Source organism: Danio aesculapii, chromosome 5 (genome assembly GCF_903798145.1).
Source record: "Danio aesculapii chromosome 5, fDanAes4.1, whole genome shotgun sequence".
Taxonomy (NCBI): domain Eukaryota; kingdom Metazoa; phylum Chordata; class Actinopteri; order Cypriniformes; family Danionidae; genus Danio; species Danio aesculapii.
Window position 1 is genome coordinate 14,582,604 of NC_079439.1, and position 19,141 is coordinate 14,601,744.

At 34.8% G+C, this 19,141-nt stretch overlaps 1 protein-coding gene across 1 annotated transcript in view; it reads left to right on the forward strand.

The window, feature by feature from the left end:
• hk2 (hexokinase 2) overlaps window positions 1–19,141 on the forward strand; it is a 129,971-nt gene that overhangs the window by 82,773 nt on the left and 28,057 nt on the right. The window contains exons 11-14 of the mRNA XM_056457431.1: window positions 10,879–11,027; window positions 15,067–15,186; window positions 18,433–18,528; window positions 18,724–18,823. Coding sequence (XP_056313406.1) covers window positions 10,879–11,027; window positions 15,067–15,186; window positions 18,433–18,528; window positions 18,724–18,823 — 465 coding nt within the window. The remainder of the gene's footprint in view (window positions 1–10,878; window positions 11,028–15,066; window positions 15,187–18,432; window positions 18,529–18,723; window positions 18,824–19,141) is intronic.

A 19,141-nucleotide genomic window follows, 5' to 3' on the forward strand; every position in this document is an offset into this window, starting at 1 on the left:
TGTGCGTCCCGCGGGTGCAACCAACTAGAGTTGTGACTTTTAGTTTAACTTCTTGAGCGTGATGAGCAGTTCGGTGTTCGTTTTTATGTAAATACCTTGAGGTGAAACTAAACTGCGCATTCTCTCTGCCTCCTCATTCACAACAGCGCGGAACCCGCTGCTGAAGCACGTGGGGGAGACTGCTTTATACTCTGTCATTCATAATCTTAGCTGTTGTATTGGAGTCGAAAGAATATATAAAGTAGAACGTTATTTTAACAGTCTCAATATGTTTAATCTTTTTTTCTTTTGCATAATTCCTGTCATTTCTCCTTTGCAAATTATTTTTTTTTTCATCTGCTTGATTCTTTTAAAACTGAAGCAGCGCCCATCACTTGTTGTTTTCCATAGGAGACACCTTTATGAATGTTTTATTTTGTGTATAGTCTTTAACAGGTGCATTTTAATAATTTTATTCTGTTCGAAGCAGCACTCAGACGCGAATTTATCCTTGAAAATGTTTGTTTTGCACGTGATTAATTTCTGATCCCTTGCATAATTTTTTTTATCAAAAGACAAGTAATTTAATTACTTTCTATGTGCTAAAGTATTTGTTAAACAAATGTTCTTTTAAAAAGCTTATACACCTATTAAAGCTGTAAATCGTTGCAAACAGTGCATGCAATACAGTGCAAAAAAGGAAATTAGTTATATATTTCATTATTTAATTAAGAAAATAGGCTAGTCTTTTTATAAATTGAGTTTAATTGATCTTAAACTTTTAATTACATTTTCTTTTCTTGTAAATAATACAAGTTGCTTAGGTGGTTAATGAGGTTTGTTGTGTTACCTTGGGAAGTTTGGACTGAACAGGAGCAAAGGCTACCTGATCAACATTACATTCCTCAAAAAAAACACTTGCAATGTAGACGCAGTCACCTCATGCTTGTGATGTGGTTCAATCCATAAACTCCACCCATTAAAATAACGGCTTGGTCTTTATACTGGAAAATCGCGTCGAAATTTGATCATTGATCACGGGCCACAAATATCACTATCATGATAATAATACGATTAATCGTGCAGCCCTACTCCAAATGAATAATTTACCATATTCCAAGTATGCAAAAGTCATATGATGGGTACGCTTGAGAATAACAAACTGGAATATACTGCAAACAGTTCTGCCTTTAGAAAATGTAGTTTTTGTTCATATTAACAAAAAATTAAGCATTTCAACTAGGGCTGTGCGATTTAATTGAAATCGTATCAAAATTGCGATTTGAACATAGCCAAATTCTAAAACGCCTCACATCAATATTTTCCCACAATATGTTATTTGAACCAATCATAATGCAGAGAACAGGAGACTGGGGTTAATGACAAGAGAAGCCGCTATTATGAGTAGGTATAAGATATAAGATTCTGATGGTATGATAACCTTGGATAAAAATATGACAGTTTCACGGTATCACGGTGTTGGGATTACTGCTCTAAAATATATTCTTTTTAAATGTCTGGGTGTATATATAAAATGTTATATATATATATATATATATATATAGTTAGTTATATAGTTACTATATATATATATACTATATATATATATAGTTATATAGTTAGTTAGTTTGTTTGTTTGTTTGTTTGTTTGTTTGTTCGAACATTAATTCATGTATTTTTGCATTTATTTATTTTTTTCCATTTAGTTTATATTTTTTTAGTTCTTCTCTATTTATTTATTATAGATTTATTAGCCATACATGCGTTACAAATGTTGATTTATTTATGCTCTCTTTTTGTATATTTACATTTTTTTATTCATGCATTCACTTCTGTATTCAGTTATTTGTTTTTATTTAATTATATCGGATTTTATAATTAAATATAAAATTTTATTTAAAAACATTTATTTTTTTAGTTGAAGTATTTATATATTTTTTTCATTCTTTATTTACTAATAATCTGCACATGAATGTAGTACAACTTTGGTGGACTAAAAACTGCCACAAAAAAAAGTCCCTTAAAAAACAGCTGGAAAAATTCCTACGCCTGTACCCTGTGGAAAAAAAAAACAGAAACTGATTTGAAGTTCTCATCACAATTGGCAGTGTGTTGCATGCAAAATAAGATGTTATTCCATCTTTCCCGGAAATCAAGGAGAATCTGAAAGCAAAGTGTTTGAATTTAAAAAGCAGCAGAGCATAATACATCGTATCTCAAGCAAGTTATCAATGCATGATTTATGCTTGTTTAGAAGCACAGCAATTTCAGAAAATGTTTTCCATGCATAATTTTTTTAAAATTACATCTGTCCTTGTGTACAGTATGCGGACAGAGACTATTCACACTGAGCAGAAAATGTTCATGGTAGCATTAACTGCTCCTCTGCCCACATCTGACAGTATCTGATGACTTCACTCTTGTTGGTAGTACTGCACCAAATGGTTGCTTATTTGCTTGATGTTAAGAGAAGGGTTCTCAAAAAAAAAAAAATACATTTCTCACGTCCTTTACTCACCATCCACTTGTTTCAAACCATTTGAGTTTACCTCTTCTGTTATACACATGATTAGATAAATGGATGGATAGATAAATAAATACAGCCCTCCTGTGAAATTTGTATTCATTTTTAAACTTTACCAAGCAATGTTTAACATAAAGGGAAACGTTTATGGTATTTCCTGTAATATTAATGTTGAATACTATGTAGAATAATGAATATATATATATATATATATATATATATATATATATATATATATATATATATATATATATATATATATATATATATATATATATATATATATATATGCCTAATTATGCTGGCTTATCTAGTTTAAAGCCATTTAAAGGTACTGTATGTAAGTTTTTGACCATTCTCAAGCATAAAAATACCATTGTGTTTGCAGATATTTAAGAAACACAAGTTAACATGCTTGTTTATCAGAAAAACAATGCTGAAGTCAGTTATTCTGCTTTGAAAATATCCATTCTGTGTTGGAATGCCTGTATTTGTTTTGACCTCTATAACCCACCCACTGCACATTGGTAAAATTTAACACTGAATACAGCACATAATCTGTACCTGAGGTGACAATTTTACATTGTAGAGTTTATGCTGTTGTTTTGTTCTGACGTTGAGTAAATAGAAACGTTTTGCACATTGCTGCCACAAAGGATTAGGACAAAAACTTGTTTTAACATGAAAAAGATACTTTTATCACATCACATAATACATTGCGGTGACTTGAAGTTAAGAGAAAATGTTAAACAGCACTTGAGATTTTTTTAGAGGGGGGGGGGTAATCATTTTGACTTCAACAATAGACAGACAGACAGACAGACAGACAGACAGACAGACAGACAGACAGACAGACAGATAGATAGATAGATACTGTATTGGACAGATTCTTTGAATGTATAGATGGATACTGTAGATGGAAATATGCTGTAATGACTGACACTATAGATGGGTAGATGAATGGATACTATAGATAGATGGATAGATATTAAAGATGGATAGATAGATGCTATGGATGGATGACACAGTAGATGGAGAGATACTATATGGATGGATATTATACATGGGCAGATAGATGAATAGATACAATAGAGAGATGGATAGATAGATAGATGGATAGGTACTGTAGATGGACAGATACTGTGAATGGATGTATGGATGGATACTGTAGATGGAATAATGCTGTATATGGATTGATACTGTAGATGGACAGGAACTATAGATGGGTAGATAGATGAATGGATACTATAGATAGATAGATGGATAGAGACTATACAGTAGATGGACAGAGAGATGCTATAGATGCATGGATACAGAAGATGGATAGATACTATAGATGGGTAGAGACTATAAATGGGTAAATACAATAGATGGATGGATACTATAGTTAGATGGATACTATAGATGGATAGATACTATAGTTGTATAGATGCTATAGATGGGTAGATAGATGAATGGATACTATGGATGGATGGATGGATGGATGGATGGATGGATGGAGTAGATAGCAAAATATTGAAAACTGGTAGCCATAAATTAATTTTTTATTTTATTTTTTTCTACCATGCAACTCGGGTTGTTACTCTTAAAACTATCATTTTGTAACATTAAATATTGAATAAATGTACATTTTATTGGTGTACCAACCTTTGAAGCTTTTTTTCCAGTGGTGACTGTCATCCATGTCACTGCCTCTATTTTTAACATAGTTTGCTTTAAATCCACCAAATGTTTTTATTAGCAAACGTTTTTATTAGCAAAGCAGACTTCTTGTAGCAATACATCTGTACTGCATTCAGATTAGTGTCGGACAAACAGAACTTTCATTTGAGAAGGCCTCAAGCAATGTTGGCCAGGCTGAAGAAATAATATGCTGCGTTGATGACAGAAACAAAATGTCTTATGATTGTACTCTGTTAAATGGTAATATTTATAGGGGAAGGTTTTAAAATGTGCAGTTCATTCATAAATGCATACAGTTCAAACCGGAATACAGAAAACTATGAGTGATGGGGGCTGCATAAGGTCAGTACAGTAAAGTTAAATATGGTAAATGCAGCTTTCATGGAAACGCAGACAGCTTTCATTGAACGTGAAGTAAAAGTGGGATGGTTAAGTGGAGGAAATGGAACAGTGGTGTTAAGTGGTATAACGGATGATGGGAACAGTATAGTTTAAATTACATCCAATATATTTTTTATATAGTGCATTAATGTTAACAAGCACATGTTTGGATTTTAATAATGCATTGGTAAATGCCAAAATTAACATTTAACTACAGTTGATGATAAATGCTGTACAAGTATTATACAAGTATACAATAATTCCTTTATTTACCCTTAAAGGGTGACCGTAAAGGCTTGAAAACACCTGATATTGATTCTATACATATTGGTGACGCACTTATAAGACTGATTCTATACATGTAAGACTGAAGCACTTGTCAAAATAAAAAAAATTACTCATATTACAAATCAATATTACACTCACCGACCACTTTATTAGGTACACCTGTCCAACTGCTCGTTAATGCAAATTTATAGTCAATCACATGGCAGCACCTCAATGCATTTAGGCATGTAGACATGGTCAAGACGATCTGCTGCAGTTCCAAGTGAGCATCAGAATGGAGAAGAAAGGTGTTTAAGTGACTTTAAACGTGGCATGGTTGTGGAGCCAGAGGGGCAGGTCTGAGTTTTTCAGAAACTGCTGATCAACTGGGATTTTCACACACAACCATCTCCAGGGTTTACAGAGAATGGTCTGAAAAAGAGAAAATATCCAGTGAGCAGCAGTTCTATTGGCGCAAATGCCTTGTTGATGCCACAGGTCAGTGGAGAATGGCCAGACTGGTTCGAGCTGATAGAAAGGCAACAGTAACTCAAATAACCACTCGTTACAACTGAGGTATGCAGAAGAGCATCTCTGAACACACAATACGTCCCAAACTTGAGGCAGATGGGCTACAGCAGCAGAAGATCACACCAGGTGACACTCCTGTCAGCTAAGAACAGGAAACTGAGGCTACAATTCGCACAGGCTCATCAAAATTGGACAATAGAAGATTGGAAAAACGTTGCCTGGTCTGATGAGTCTCGATTTCTGCTGCAACATTCAGATGGTAGGGCCAGAATTTAGCGTCAACAACATAAAAGCATGGATCCATCCTGCCTTGTATCAACGGTTCAGTCTGTTAGTGGTGGTGTGATGGTGTGGGGGATATATTCTTGGCACACTTTGGACCCATTAGTACCAATTGTGCATCGTGTCAACGTCACAACCTACCTGAGTATTATTGCTGACCATGTCCATCCCTTTATGATCACAGTATACCCATCTTCTGATAGCTACTTCCATCAGGAGAACACGCTATCATGTCATAAAATATGAATCATCTCAGACTGGTTTCTTGAACATAACAATGAGTTCCCTGTACTCAAATGGCCTCCACAGTCACTAGATGTGGTGGAACGGGAGATTCGCATCATGGATGTGCAGCCGACAAATCTGCAGCAGCTGCGTGATGCTAGCATGTCAATATGGACCAAAATCTCTGAAGAATATTTCCAGTACCTTGTTGAATCCATGCCATGAAGGATTAAGGCAGTTCTGAAGGCAAAAGGGGGTCCAACCACGTACTAGTAAGGTGTACCTAATAAAGTGGCCTCTGAAAGTATTTCTCTTCTTAAAATGTACTTCCTGCACAAGTAATATGTTTATGCAGTGATTATGCTGATAACATGTTTTAAACCATATTGTGGCATTCTTTACTTTTGTTTTATTTAATTTTTTTTGTTTTTATTTATCTTGATTCTATTTTTTATTATTTCTATTAGTATTTTGATTATGCAGTCTGTTTTGGATTGGTTGGGGAAGGATTATGAATAGAAAAAAATCTCTGCTCAAATAATGGGATTTGTCTTTGGAATAAAAACTAATGAGAGAAAAAATAGGAGACTAATAGGAAAAACATTGAATAGAAGTCGCACAATGAAGTTCAAAGTTATAACTGCTTAATGTGTCTGCTTTCTGTTTGTACGCGACAAATATCTGGAAGAATTACTTTGCTCTGGTAAAAAAAAAATGTTTTTAAAAATAAGAATCTAAAAGCATCATGGCTTAAGCTTTTGCTTTAATGGCAGCGTCATTCAAAGCGCATAAATGAAGGCTTGATGATCATGTTGATTTGAAAACGCTTCAGAGAATCTTACTCTCACTGTAGATGAATGCTTTTCTTTTAAGAAATGAATGTTTTATTCAGCGACGCTTCATTAAATTGATCACGAGAAAGAAAATACTTGACACTGTGAATACAGAAAATTATATTGCAGATAAATGTTAAATGTGTCCTTTTTTATCCCCCTTTAATTAGCATTAGTTGATTAATTCGTACTGTTTTCAACATTGGTGTTAATCAGAAATGATTCCAAAGCACCAAACCAGCTTATTAAAATTATTTCTGAATGATCTCGTGACACTGAAAAGTCTTTTTTATTTCACTCGCAATAATAATAATCATTTAAAAATGTTAAAAGCAGATATTTAATTTCCAATCAAGTTGATGTTTTTGGTCGAATAAAGTGAGCATAGGACTGCATTACACTGCAGGGTTCAAGTCATCCAATTCAGATTTGTTTTTCTCCATTGATCACAGACTGAATGAAGCCCATGCACATGTAATCAGTAGACCCACACGGAATCTGCGTGTGCAGATTTTTAGCCCATCGTTGAGTCTATTTATTTACGTAAATGTGTGTAAATTTATATTTATTCAGGATTTTTTTTTACTAATTTCACTAATATCATTGTGATATAATAATATTAATATTAAAATCTTCATATAATTCATTTAAAATACAGTTTAAGTAATATTTTCTGTCTTTTAGTAGATATATTGTATGAGATTCTTGCTTTGTTTACCAAATAAGTGGATCTAGATGGATTTGCATTGTAAACACTAAATACAAGTTAAAAACTTATAATTTTTTTTTAAATGTCATGTTAAGTTTTTAGTTATGATACTCCCAAAATCATTCCACATAAATCTGCAGATTTTTTTTACAAAATTCTTCACAGAAATAGCAAAAAAAATGTCCGCAGATTCTGTCTGGCCCTTGTAATCAGGAAAAAAAATTCTGATTTATTTCTAACAGATTCATGCCTTTTTCTGGGGCTGCACAATATATAGTTTCAGAATTGATATCGTTATGTGATATTCGCAGTGTATCAGAATATGCAATGTTGAGTTTGTATTTTAATTTAGCATGTGTTTTGAAGCTTGTGACTGTAAGAGGATTTTAAAAGCATTACTTTTTTATTGTATTGATCTGTGCTTGTAGATTTGTTTATTAGATTTTATGCACCCACAGAATCATCCTAATATATCTCAAATTATAAATTGTTTCCAAATGGAGATGTTCAACCCATGAAAGCCAAGAAATGGTATTTATATCGCAGAGTAATATTTTTTTCAATATCGTGCAGTTCTACCTTGTTCATATATGTGTAAATTTATCCGATATATATATCTGGATATGTACCCTCTTGTTCACAGTATCAGCAGGAAGATGGGATTTTCACCTGTCAATGCGAGTCCCACGTCATTAAAACCGTAGCGAATGACGTCAAATCTGACGCCTTCATTTCAGAACAAAGTTCTGCATGAGTCATTCATTCATTATTTTTCATTCGGCTTAGTCCCTTATTTTTTTAGGGGTCGCCACAGCAGAATGAACCGCCAACTATTACAGCATATGTTTTACTAGCTGATGATTTTCCAGCCGCAACCCAGTACTGGAAAACACCCATACACTGTCATTCACATACTTATACACTATGGCTATTTTAGTTCTTCCAGTTCATCTATACGCATGTCTTTGGCTTGTGGGGGAAACCTGAGCTTTAGCATGAGTTCCAAACTTTAAATCTCATATACAAGAACAAAAAAAGCTTTTATTTTGTCTTTGTAAAAACGTTAATGCATTTAAGCATGTTAACGAGAGTGAGTGAGCGTTAATACAACATCCACCATGTAAACAATATAATTTAATATAAAACTATTGCATACATCACATGCATAAATCACGCCATGGACATGATATTAAAATGCCTGCAGGTTTAAAAAAGCCTTGATTAAAAGAAGATGGCTGTCATAAACTATAAGTAATTAACTTGTCAAAAAAGAAAAGCTTGGCAGCAGGGTCAAGAGAGAGAAATAACGAAGTGCTGTATAACCCTCCTGAATTCCTACCACCCTGTATATATAATATAAATATTTCTTTCAAGTTTGCTATGATGACAATATGAGTATGTAACATTTTGCTAGATATTTTTCAAGATACTACAACTCTGCTTAAAGTGACATTAAAAGGCTTAGCTAGGTTAATTAAGTTAGGGTAATTAGACAAGTCATTAGCCCCTTTCATACAGTAATACCATTAAATATCCAGAAAATTTCCTGAACTAATTTTGCGATTGATTTTTTTTTTTAAACGTTGTTCAAAGACCGTTCACACATGCATTCCAAAATACGGGTAAATTCTGACATTATTAACCAGAAAGGGCCTCTAAACGAATAAAGTCTAGATTAGATATGCGGCCAGCTGGAAGTGTGATATGCACATCAATATAGCAGCATTTTAATGACACTGCATAACAATAATTAATATTTTTACAGTTCTGTGACTGTTGGTTTTAGGGTTGGGGTGGGGGTAGACGTTAAAAAAAATACAATTTATTGGGTAATTTAATAGATAGCATAAATAATACTCTGTAAAACTACTGTTTTTACATGACTGTGACGGTTGGGTTTAGTGTTGGGGTGGGGGTAGATGTTAATAAAATACAATAAATGGGAAATTTAATAAATAATATGAATAATTCTCGTTAACTTCTGACCGCAACCGTATCTGATCTAGCAACAACCCTCTAAATGGCTGCGCTTGTATTTGTGTAAATAGAGGACTTCATCCGTGTCATCAATGAGGTCATGTGAAAACAATCTATTGTTTCCCATTCGTCATCTATGAATGAGCACTTCGTTTTTTTCCCACTTAGATTTTACATCACAAACAATACCAGCCATCAGCTATAACAGCTAGGCATAGATAAGAGATTAGACCCATATGACCTTTTTTTTCTCTAATAAAATTTTCTCTATCCAAAGTTTAGATAAACGACCCCCTTGTTGGGTCGGAATATAGTGTCTAACTTGTAGGTATTTAAAAAAAAATTACAAGTAAGACTTTCTTCAGAAGAAAAAATATTGGAAATACTGTAAAAAAAAAAAAAAAAAAAAAAGAAAGAAATTCCTTGCTCTGTTAAACATTATTTGGGAAATATTTGAAAAAAAAATATATCGAATCATTTTGACTTCAACCTTGTACGCTATCTGACAAAAGTCTTGTCGCTGACCCCAGTATTAAGAGCAACAAATAATAACTTGACTTCTAGTTGATCATTTAGAAAAGTGTCAGAAGGTAGATTTTTCAGATGAATCATCTGTTGACCTGCATCCTAATACTCACAAATACTGCAGAAGAACCCACATGGACCCAAGATTCTCACAGAAATCAGTCAAGTTTGTGAAGGAATGATGATTTGGGGTTACATTTAGTATGGATGTGTGCGAGAGATCAGCAGAGTGGATGGCAACATCAACAGCCTGAGGTATCAAGACATTTGTGCTGCCCATTACATTACAAACCACAGGAAAGGGCAAATTCTTCAGCAGGATTGTGCTGCTTCTCATACTTCAGCCTCCACATCAAAGTTCCTGAAAGCAAAGAAGGTCAAGGTGCTCCAGGATTGGCCAGCCTAGTCACCAGACATGAACATTGAGCATGGCTAGGGTAAAATGGAGGCATTAAAGAGGAATCCAAAGAACTTTAGTCTACGCATAATCAGAGCTCATTGTACTAATAAAATAAATAAAAATCAAGGTATTTGTTGTTCCTAAAACTTCCATAGGCTTTTGTCAGGAAGTGTATATGGTTTAGTACATACCTCTGTTTTGGGGTTACAGTTTGGGAAGGGGTTCTTTTGAAACCCCTTATCAGTACTCTAACACAGCTTAGTTACAAGTGAGATTGAGAGACTATGGAACATTATGACGAAAATGACTATACTGTAAGTCAAAATCTGCTTTGGCTAATGAAGAACCAATACAAAAGGATAGACTGGAGTGTGCATAACCTCACTGCTATGTCAAATCAGCATAAATCAATCCCCTTCCGCATCAGTTCCGATACAGTCTCTGTAATTGGACAGGTCCGAAACATACAAGGCTGTTGATTGATATTGTGAGTGCATGTCTGAATGGCTTGTGTTTGCGTGTCTCTTTAATGTTCTCTGAATTTGTTGTGCGTATTCTACAGAGCGTGGTGATTTCTTGGCATTGGATCTGGGCGGCACAAACTTCAGGGTGCTCTTGGTGCGTGTTCGAGGTGGGAAAAGACGGAGCGTGGAGATGCATAATAAGATCTACACCATCCCTCAAGACATTACGCAAGGCACCGGCGAGGAGGTAGGCCTTGTAATCACGCCGCACTTCATTAAAACCCATTCAGGAGGAGAATTAGCTACATTCATTTGTGAGTTGGTGGCGCTGCTGTAGGATCAGGTTGAGAGGAGTTAACGTCTGTTCACTCTGTGTAATAAGGATGAATGATTTTGGAAAATAATCTAATTGCGTATTATTACTCTTACTATTATTAACAAATATTGTCATTAAATAGAATGATAATAAAATAACACTTATTATTATTGATGTTTTTATAATTATTGTTATTATTATTATTATTATTATTGATGTTTGTATAATTATTGTTACTATTATTATTATTATTATTATTAATTATAATACATATTGTCAATAAATACAATTATGATAAAATAATAACATTTATTATTATTATTATTATTATTATTATTATTATCTATCAACATTTTAATAAAATATTTATATTATCACAATATTGGTTAATAATAATAATAATAATAATAATAATAATAATAATAATAATAATAATAATAATAATAATAATAATAGTAGAATCGGCCAATAAGAGCTGTACAATTAAAACACTCATTAAAAAAAATAAAGGGAACACTTAAACAACACAATGTAACTCCAATTCAATTACACTTCTGTGATGAGCCTGGCTGCCAATAGGTACCGAGACAATATCCTCAGACCACTTGAGACCATATGCTGCTGCGGCTGGCCCTGGGTTCCTCCTAAAGCAAGACAATGCTAGATCTCATGCGGCTGGAGTGTGTCAGCAGTTCCTGCAAGACTAAGCCATTGATGGTATGGACTAGCCTGCCTGTTGCCCAGATCTAAATCCAATTGAGCACATCTGGCACATCGTGTCTTGCATTATCCAACAACGCCATGTTGCAACACAGACTGTCCAGGAGTTGGTGGATGCTTTAGTCCAGTCTGGAAGGTGATCTATCGCAACCGCATCAGGAGTCTCGTTTAAAAGGAATATTTCATTCATTCAGATCTAGAATGTGTTATTTTAGTGTTCCCTTTATTTTTTGGGCAGTAGTTAAAATATTGCAGTTCAAACACGCACATTATTTTGTTTGGAAATTACAACAATTTGTCTATGTCTATTAAAGGAGTGCTCCACCTTTTTTGGAAAAGGCTTATTTTACAAGTACATTTTACACTTTTAGTTTAGCTTAGCATAAATAATTGAATCTGATTAGACCGTTAGAATCTCACTCAAAAAAAATATAGTCAGAGCACACAATCTAACAACAGCAGGGTCAACCTGTGAAAAGGAAAATGATTAAGTCTTTGGTCATTTTTGGGTGACATGCTAATGGTCTAATCTGATTCAATGATCTATGCTAAGCTAAGCTAAAAGGTCTCCCACCAGACCCGGAGATTGTCGGAATGTATTAAAAAAAGATAAAACTCACCTGTTTCACTCTAGGGGCAATTTAAAATGAGCCTTTTTTCCAAAAATGTGCAGCGTTCATTTGAGTGAATTGTTTTAAAATGCTTTTTGGTCAGCCGGATCACAAGTAAGCTGTTCACACATGTTATTAAGATGTGCATTCATCAATTTGTTTCCAAGTAAATGACACTAAATGGAAATAGAGCTCCAAAATGTTTTAGTTTTCCCAACATCCACAGATGAAACACATTATATGATAAGATTCCTGTTGTAGTATAAATGCTCAAGTGCATTAAAAAAACAACACAAAAGACCACCCACTCTTCACCTACTGACCTCATTGTTAAACATGTGTTGTTGAACTTTGCCATTAGTACTCACTAGTGTGGTTTAAAGGTGAAAAATGTGAATGTTCTTATAGCAGTCCTGATTTTAAGACGAACAGCAGCTCTCAGCATATAGATTTGTAATATTAGATCAGAAAAACCAAAACAGATGCTCTTGGTATTGTTTTGCATCTCGTTTTATTTTCATACACTTAAAGAAATATTCAGTAGATTCAGAAATACCAAAGAAATAAGCTCATGGAATCTTTACGTATCACTTAAGAGATGTGGAAAGAAAATTGAAGTGTCCTAAAACTGCTATACATACATTTTACTTTCACTAAAATAAATTAATTTTTAATACCAATGAGTTTTTTGAAAATGTAGACTTAAACGTAATTTAAAAAAAATTAAATACAGGCATGTAAATGCTTCATTTTATGGGTAACACTTTAAAATATGGGACGCAGTTATTAAAACAATGAACAATACATTTAAAACTGTAGTTATTCATCTTTATTAATCTTTGTAGATGAAAGTACTGTTCATTGTTAGTTTGTTAACTTGGTAAATGTTGAATTCTGATTAATCAAAGCTGTACAAACACTGTTTGTTGTTTGTTCATGTTAGTGAATACTAATTAAGGGCTTTGAAATGTGTGTGTTTTTTTATTTAATGTTTTGCATAAACATTGAATAAAAATGTATGGCTGAAAAAAAATGATTGCCATTTGCTAAAATAGCCTCTTTGTTGTAATTACAAAGAGTTGTAATTTATTAAACTATAAAAAAAAATGAACAAATAAATAAATAAAAATAACCAAAAAATTATTTAACTATTTACTGAATTTTAAATGATGACAATACTAATTATATTTATTTCTCTCACAATAGCTACTTGTAAAATTAGGCCTGAGGTATTTATTAAAGACTTTTGGTTTTTCTTTTTAAATCATAAGAGTTTAAGTTGATTGAACTTGGCTTCAGATGGTCACACCATAGGACAGTTTTAAGATTTGGCTCAAAAATGTAAAAAACAAACAAAAATCCCATCAAGACAGTGGTTTGCACTGTTGCCTCACAGCAAGAAGGTTGCTGGTTCGAGTCCCGGCAGGGCCAGTTGCCATTTCTGTGTGGAGTTTGCATGTTCTCCCCATTTTTGCGTGGGTTTCCTTAGAGAGCTCCGGTTTCCCCCACAGTCCAAAGACATGTGCTATAGGTGAATTGAATGAACTAAAATTGGCCATAGTGTATGAGTGTGTGTGAATAAAAGTGTTTATGGGTGTTTCCCAGAACCAGGTTGCAGCTGGAAGAGCATCCGCTGCAAAAAACAAAAACATATGCTGGGTTATTGATTCAATCCGGTGTGGCGACCTTTGATAAATCGGAGACTAAGCTGAAGGAAAATGAATGAATAAATGATATCCACTTTAAGTATTTAACCATTAAGTGAATCAGTGGTTAGCACTCGCCTTGCAGCAAGAAGGTTGCTGGTTCGAGTCCCAGCTGGGCCAGTTGTCATTTCTGTGTGGAGTTTGCATGTTCTCCTTGTTTTCGCATGGGTTTACTTCGGGAGCTCCGGTTTCCTCCCCTGTCCAAAGACATGCGCTATAGGTGAATTGAATAAACTAAAATTGGCCATAGTGGATGTGAATAAGAGTGTTTATGGGTGTTTCCCAGTACCAGGTTGCAGCTGGTACTGGTACCCCTAATAAATGGGACAACTCTACAACACATGCACACATCATCATATGTTCGTCATCTCTTGTTTTATATGAGATCGATGATGCAACTGCTGTTATGTTTTTGTATTTATCTTCAGGAAATCACTCAAGGCAATTGTCATGTTGTCATAATGATATAATGTGGCGTATTCATCTATGTAAACACACAAAAACAACAAAACGAGGGGTTGGGTAAGGGGAAGAATTGTGATTGGACCATAGTGGCACATTATAGGCTTGAATTACACACCCAGACACTAACAGTGTAACCTCTTCTCTTCATCTCACTTGATTTTCAATAATACTGACTTGACATGAATGGTTGTTGTTATAGATGTTATAGATCATGGGTCTCAAACTTGATTCCTGGAGAGCCACAGCTCTGCACAGTTTAGCTCCAACCCTAATCAAGCACAGCTGATGCAAATAATCAAGGTGTTCAAGACTACCAGAGACTATTAAGCAGGTGTGAGCTGTGACTCTCCAGGAATTGAGTTCGAGACCACTGCTATAGATGATGTGCTTTATGCATGAATGATGCTTTTGTCATCACTTACAAATATATATGTGTGTCTGTGTTTGTGTGTGAATGGTGTTCTGCAGTTGTTTGATCACATAGTGCACTGTATCGCTGATTTCTTGGAGTACATGGGGATGAAGGGGGCTTCTCTTCCTCTTGGATTTACCTTCTCATTTCCCTGCCATCAGGACAAACTTGACCAGGTACTGTACAGTACAAACATACACACGTTTGCTTGTCCTGCTATCTACATGTGGATCAACTAGTTATTAATATAGATTCCTTTTGTTTCAACTCAAGAGCTGCGTCCCAAATGGCACACTATACACTATAAACTTATACACTATGTACTTATGCACTTACACACTCAAACCCAAATAGAACACCCAAATTGAACACAAATGGTTATTTACTAACTGCAAGTTCAACTGTTTCCCAGATGATGTTTGACGGTCGCCAAATTATGAGTATAATCGCTTTCACCATCAGGAAGCAACATAATCACTCTCGTGGGAGAATTTTGCTTTCATAATCCAAAATAAAATGATCAAACTTAAGCGCCTGATGGCTCCACCCCTTCCGCTTTGTGATCAAAACTTTGGCTGTTGAGTGCATGAAGTGTCCAACAGTCCACACTTCTTTTTAAAAGTTAAATAAGAGCTTCATCTGGGAATTAGAATAAAAAAAATATTTCAGTGTGAACGCACTAGCTGCACTATTTCTACTACAAAATGGCATAGAATAGTGTATAAGTGTGATTTGGGATGCACCTAAGGTTTGGTTGTAATTGAAAACATACCATGGCCTTTGTGACCAATCATGTGTTGAAACCCGACAAATTTAGCCATCTTAACAACATTCTCTGTGGTTGTAGAGGATAGTTCCTTCTATCTGGTCATTTTCTCTAAATAACACCAAATAGTCTAATAATATAGCTAATACTTGATATATAGTGATTCATAAAATTGTAGGGTGGGTTGGGAATAACCAATTCCCAGGTGGCTGTGCATCAATTGCATCAAGTCGCACAAGCTGTTTTGGATTTTATAAACCAGTTTTATGCAGTTTGGTGAAAACAAGGTATAAAGGTCAATCTGGATCCCTCTGAGGTAGTTTTCAAAGCACATATTTAACAAACATGCGTATTAGAAAAACGAATGTGCCTGAAAATAAATAAAAAAAATGAAATGATACAAACATAAGTACACAAATACAACTTGCAATGTTGTTAAAAATGTTAATTTTCAGATACAAAAAGTGTCTTTTTTTTTCATTTTCAGCTTATAAAAAAGCTGTATTGTTGAATATATTTATGCAGAACAGATTTTTTAAATAATATTTTTGATAAAACAAGGTAGAGTACATTGATGGTATTCAATAACAAAGGTATTTTCGTTTTGTTTGTTTTTAACTCAAGGCATAAACAAATGGACATTATAAAAAAGGATGAATTAAAAATAATTGATTATAAATAATTAAATCAAATAAATGAAATAAAAACAAGTCTTATGGGGGTAGGGGAACGGGATGTTGGCGGCGAGGACTCATGGTTGGAGAAGTACATTATTATTAAAGGCTAAAACAAAACTGAAAAAAACTGATAATTTGATCACTATAAACTTGATTTGAAGTTGCAATTTGGAGGCATTTTACAGAAATATTACATTTTCCCTAAATAGCTGAAAAAAAATTTAAGTTGCTATTGTGTGCAGTATATTAAAGTGCCACATACTGTATAGTTGAGGGCTAAATTATTATGCCTCATGTGAAGTTTTTATTCTGTTTTATATATTTCCCAAGTGATGTTTCCCTAAGCAAGGAAAATTTCACAGTAAATCCTATAATATTTCTTCCTCTTGGAGAAAGTCGTACTTCTTTTAATTTGGGTAGGATAAAATAGTTTTCAACCATTTTTAATCCATTTTATGTTTAGGATTATTAACCCACCTTACAAAACAAACCACTGTTATGTAATAACTTGCATAGCTATCCTAAATAATCTACTTGTAGTTAAGGATGTACATATTTTTTTTTTAGCTGAATAGTAATATCTTGCTAAATAACTAGTAAAATATTATGTACTGTCATCGACGTGCAAAGACAAATGAAATTAGTTGTTAGAAATGAGTTATAAACTTTTGTTTAGAAATGTGTTGAAAAGGTCTCAAACAGCTCTTGGGAAATATTTAAAAATAATTCAAGTATTACATACATACTTCAACTGTATGCCCAATGTACCGTTTTAGACATGTCACAGATGGTATGGTGCAGTTTACGCTGTACCATGTATTTATTCATGATTTATTCATGCTGCTTTGTCAGTTGTGCACAGTACATGTACCCTCACCGCCCACTTTATTAGGTACACCTGTCCAAAAGCTCGTTAACGCAAATTTCTAATCAGCGGATCACATGGCAGCAACCCAGTGCATTTAGGCATGGAGACATGGCCAAGACGATCTACTGCATATCAAAGCGAGCATCAGTATGGGGAAGAAATATGATTTAGGTGACTTTGAATGTGGCATTGTTGATGGTGCCAGACGGGCTGGTCTGAGTATTTCAGAAACTGCTCATCTACTGGGATTTTCATGCACAACTATCTCTAGGGTTTACAGAGAATGGTCTGAAAAATATCCAGTGAGCAGCAGTTCTGTGGGCACAAATGCCTTGTTGATGCCAGAGGCCAGAGGAGAATAACCAGACTGGTTTGAGCTGATAGAAAGAGTAACTCAAATAACCATTCATTACAGCCGAGGTATGCAGAAGAGCATCTCTGAATGCACAACAAGTCCAACCTTGAGACAGATGGGCTACAGCAGCAGAAGACCACACCGGGTGCCACTCCTGTCAGCTAAGAACAGGAAACTGAGGCTACAATTCTCACAGGCTCACCAAAATTGGACAATAGAAGATTGGAAAAATGTTGCCTGGTCTGATGAGTCTCGATTACTGCTGCAATAGGGTCAGAATTTAGTATCAACAAAATGAAAGCATGGATTCATCCTGCTTTGTATCAACGGTTCAGGCTGGTGGTGTAGTGGTGTGGGGGATTTTTTCTTGGCACACTTTGTGCCCATTAGTACCAAGCATCGTGTCAACGTCACACGATACCCGAGTATCGTTTCTGACCATGTCCATCCCTTTATCACCACAGTGTACCCATCTTCTGATGGCTACTTACAGCAGGATAAAGCGCCATGTCATAAAGCGTGAATTATCTCAGATTGGTTTCTTGAACATGACAATGAGTTTACTGAACTCAAATGGCCTGCACAGTCAACCTGGTACTAGTGAGGTGTACCTAATAAAGTGGCCGGTGAGTTGTACACTGAATTGCTAATACATATGGTATGATATTATGCAATATTCAATGTTTTTTTCCATTCTGCTTGTTACTACAAGTTACTTTGTTTTGTACAGCCATTTTTTTTTTCTTTTTTTTAAAGGGTGTCCTGATAAAGTGGACAAAGGGCTTCAAGGCCTCGGGTTGTGAAGGAGAAGATGTGGCATCCTTGCTGAAAGATGCCATTCATCGCTGTGAGGTCAGAATGAGCGCTCACCGCTGCCAGCACAGCACGAAAGCCATTTCTGCACTTATTAACCACAATTACTCAGCTTTTTATAGGAAGATGTAATTAGTAGATGTTCAGTCAGACGAATCGTGTCCCGAAAGGCAGTCATGGTGGATTTGCTCTGCTTTGCTGGTAATACCTCTGTTTGTCTTTTATTTCTTGAAGGAGTTTGATTTGGACGTAGTTGCTGTGGTGAATGACACTGTGGGCACGATGATGACCTGTGGGTACGAGGACCCGCAATGTGAAGTTGGACTTATTGTGGGTATGTGTGTGTGTTTGTTTATTGGACTTACACTCCTTTTATTTAGTCGTTTTTGTGGTTATGTTTCACAGGGTGTCTGCTGGGCCTTAAAATGTCTTTTAACTAAATTATAGGCCTTAAAGTCTTAAATTCACTGACATTGTGTTGTAGGTCTTAAATCATTTTAAACTGATCTAAGTTTTGCTTTGTCCAAGTAAAGCTATACTCAATTGGGCCGACATCTATTTAATGACCAACAATACATGTCAATAAAACTTATTTTTTTATATTTAAGTTTTATATTGCAAAGAGGTACAATTCACAACAGCTGTTAGACAT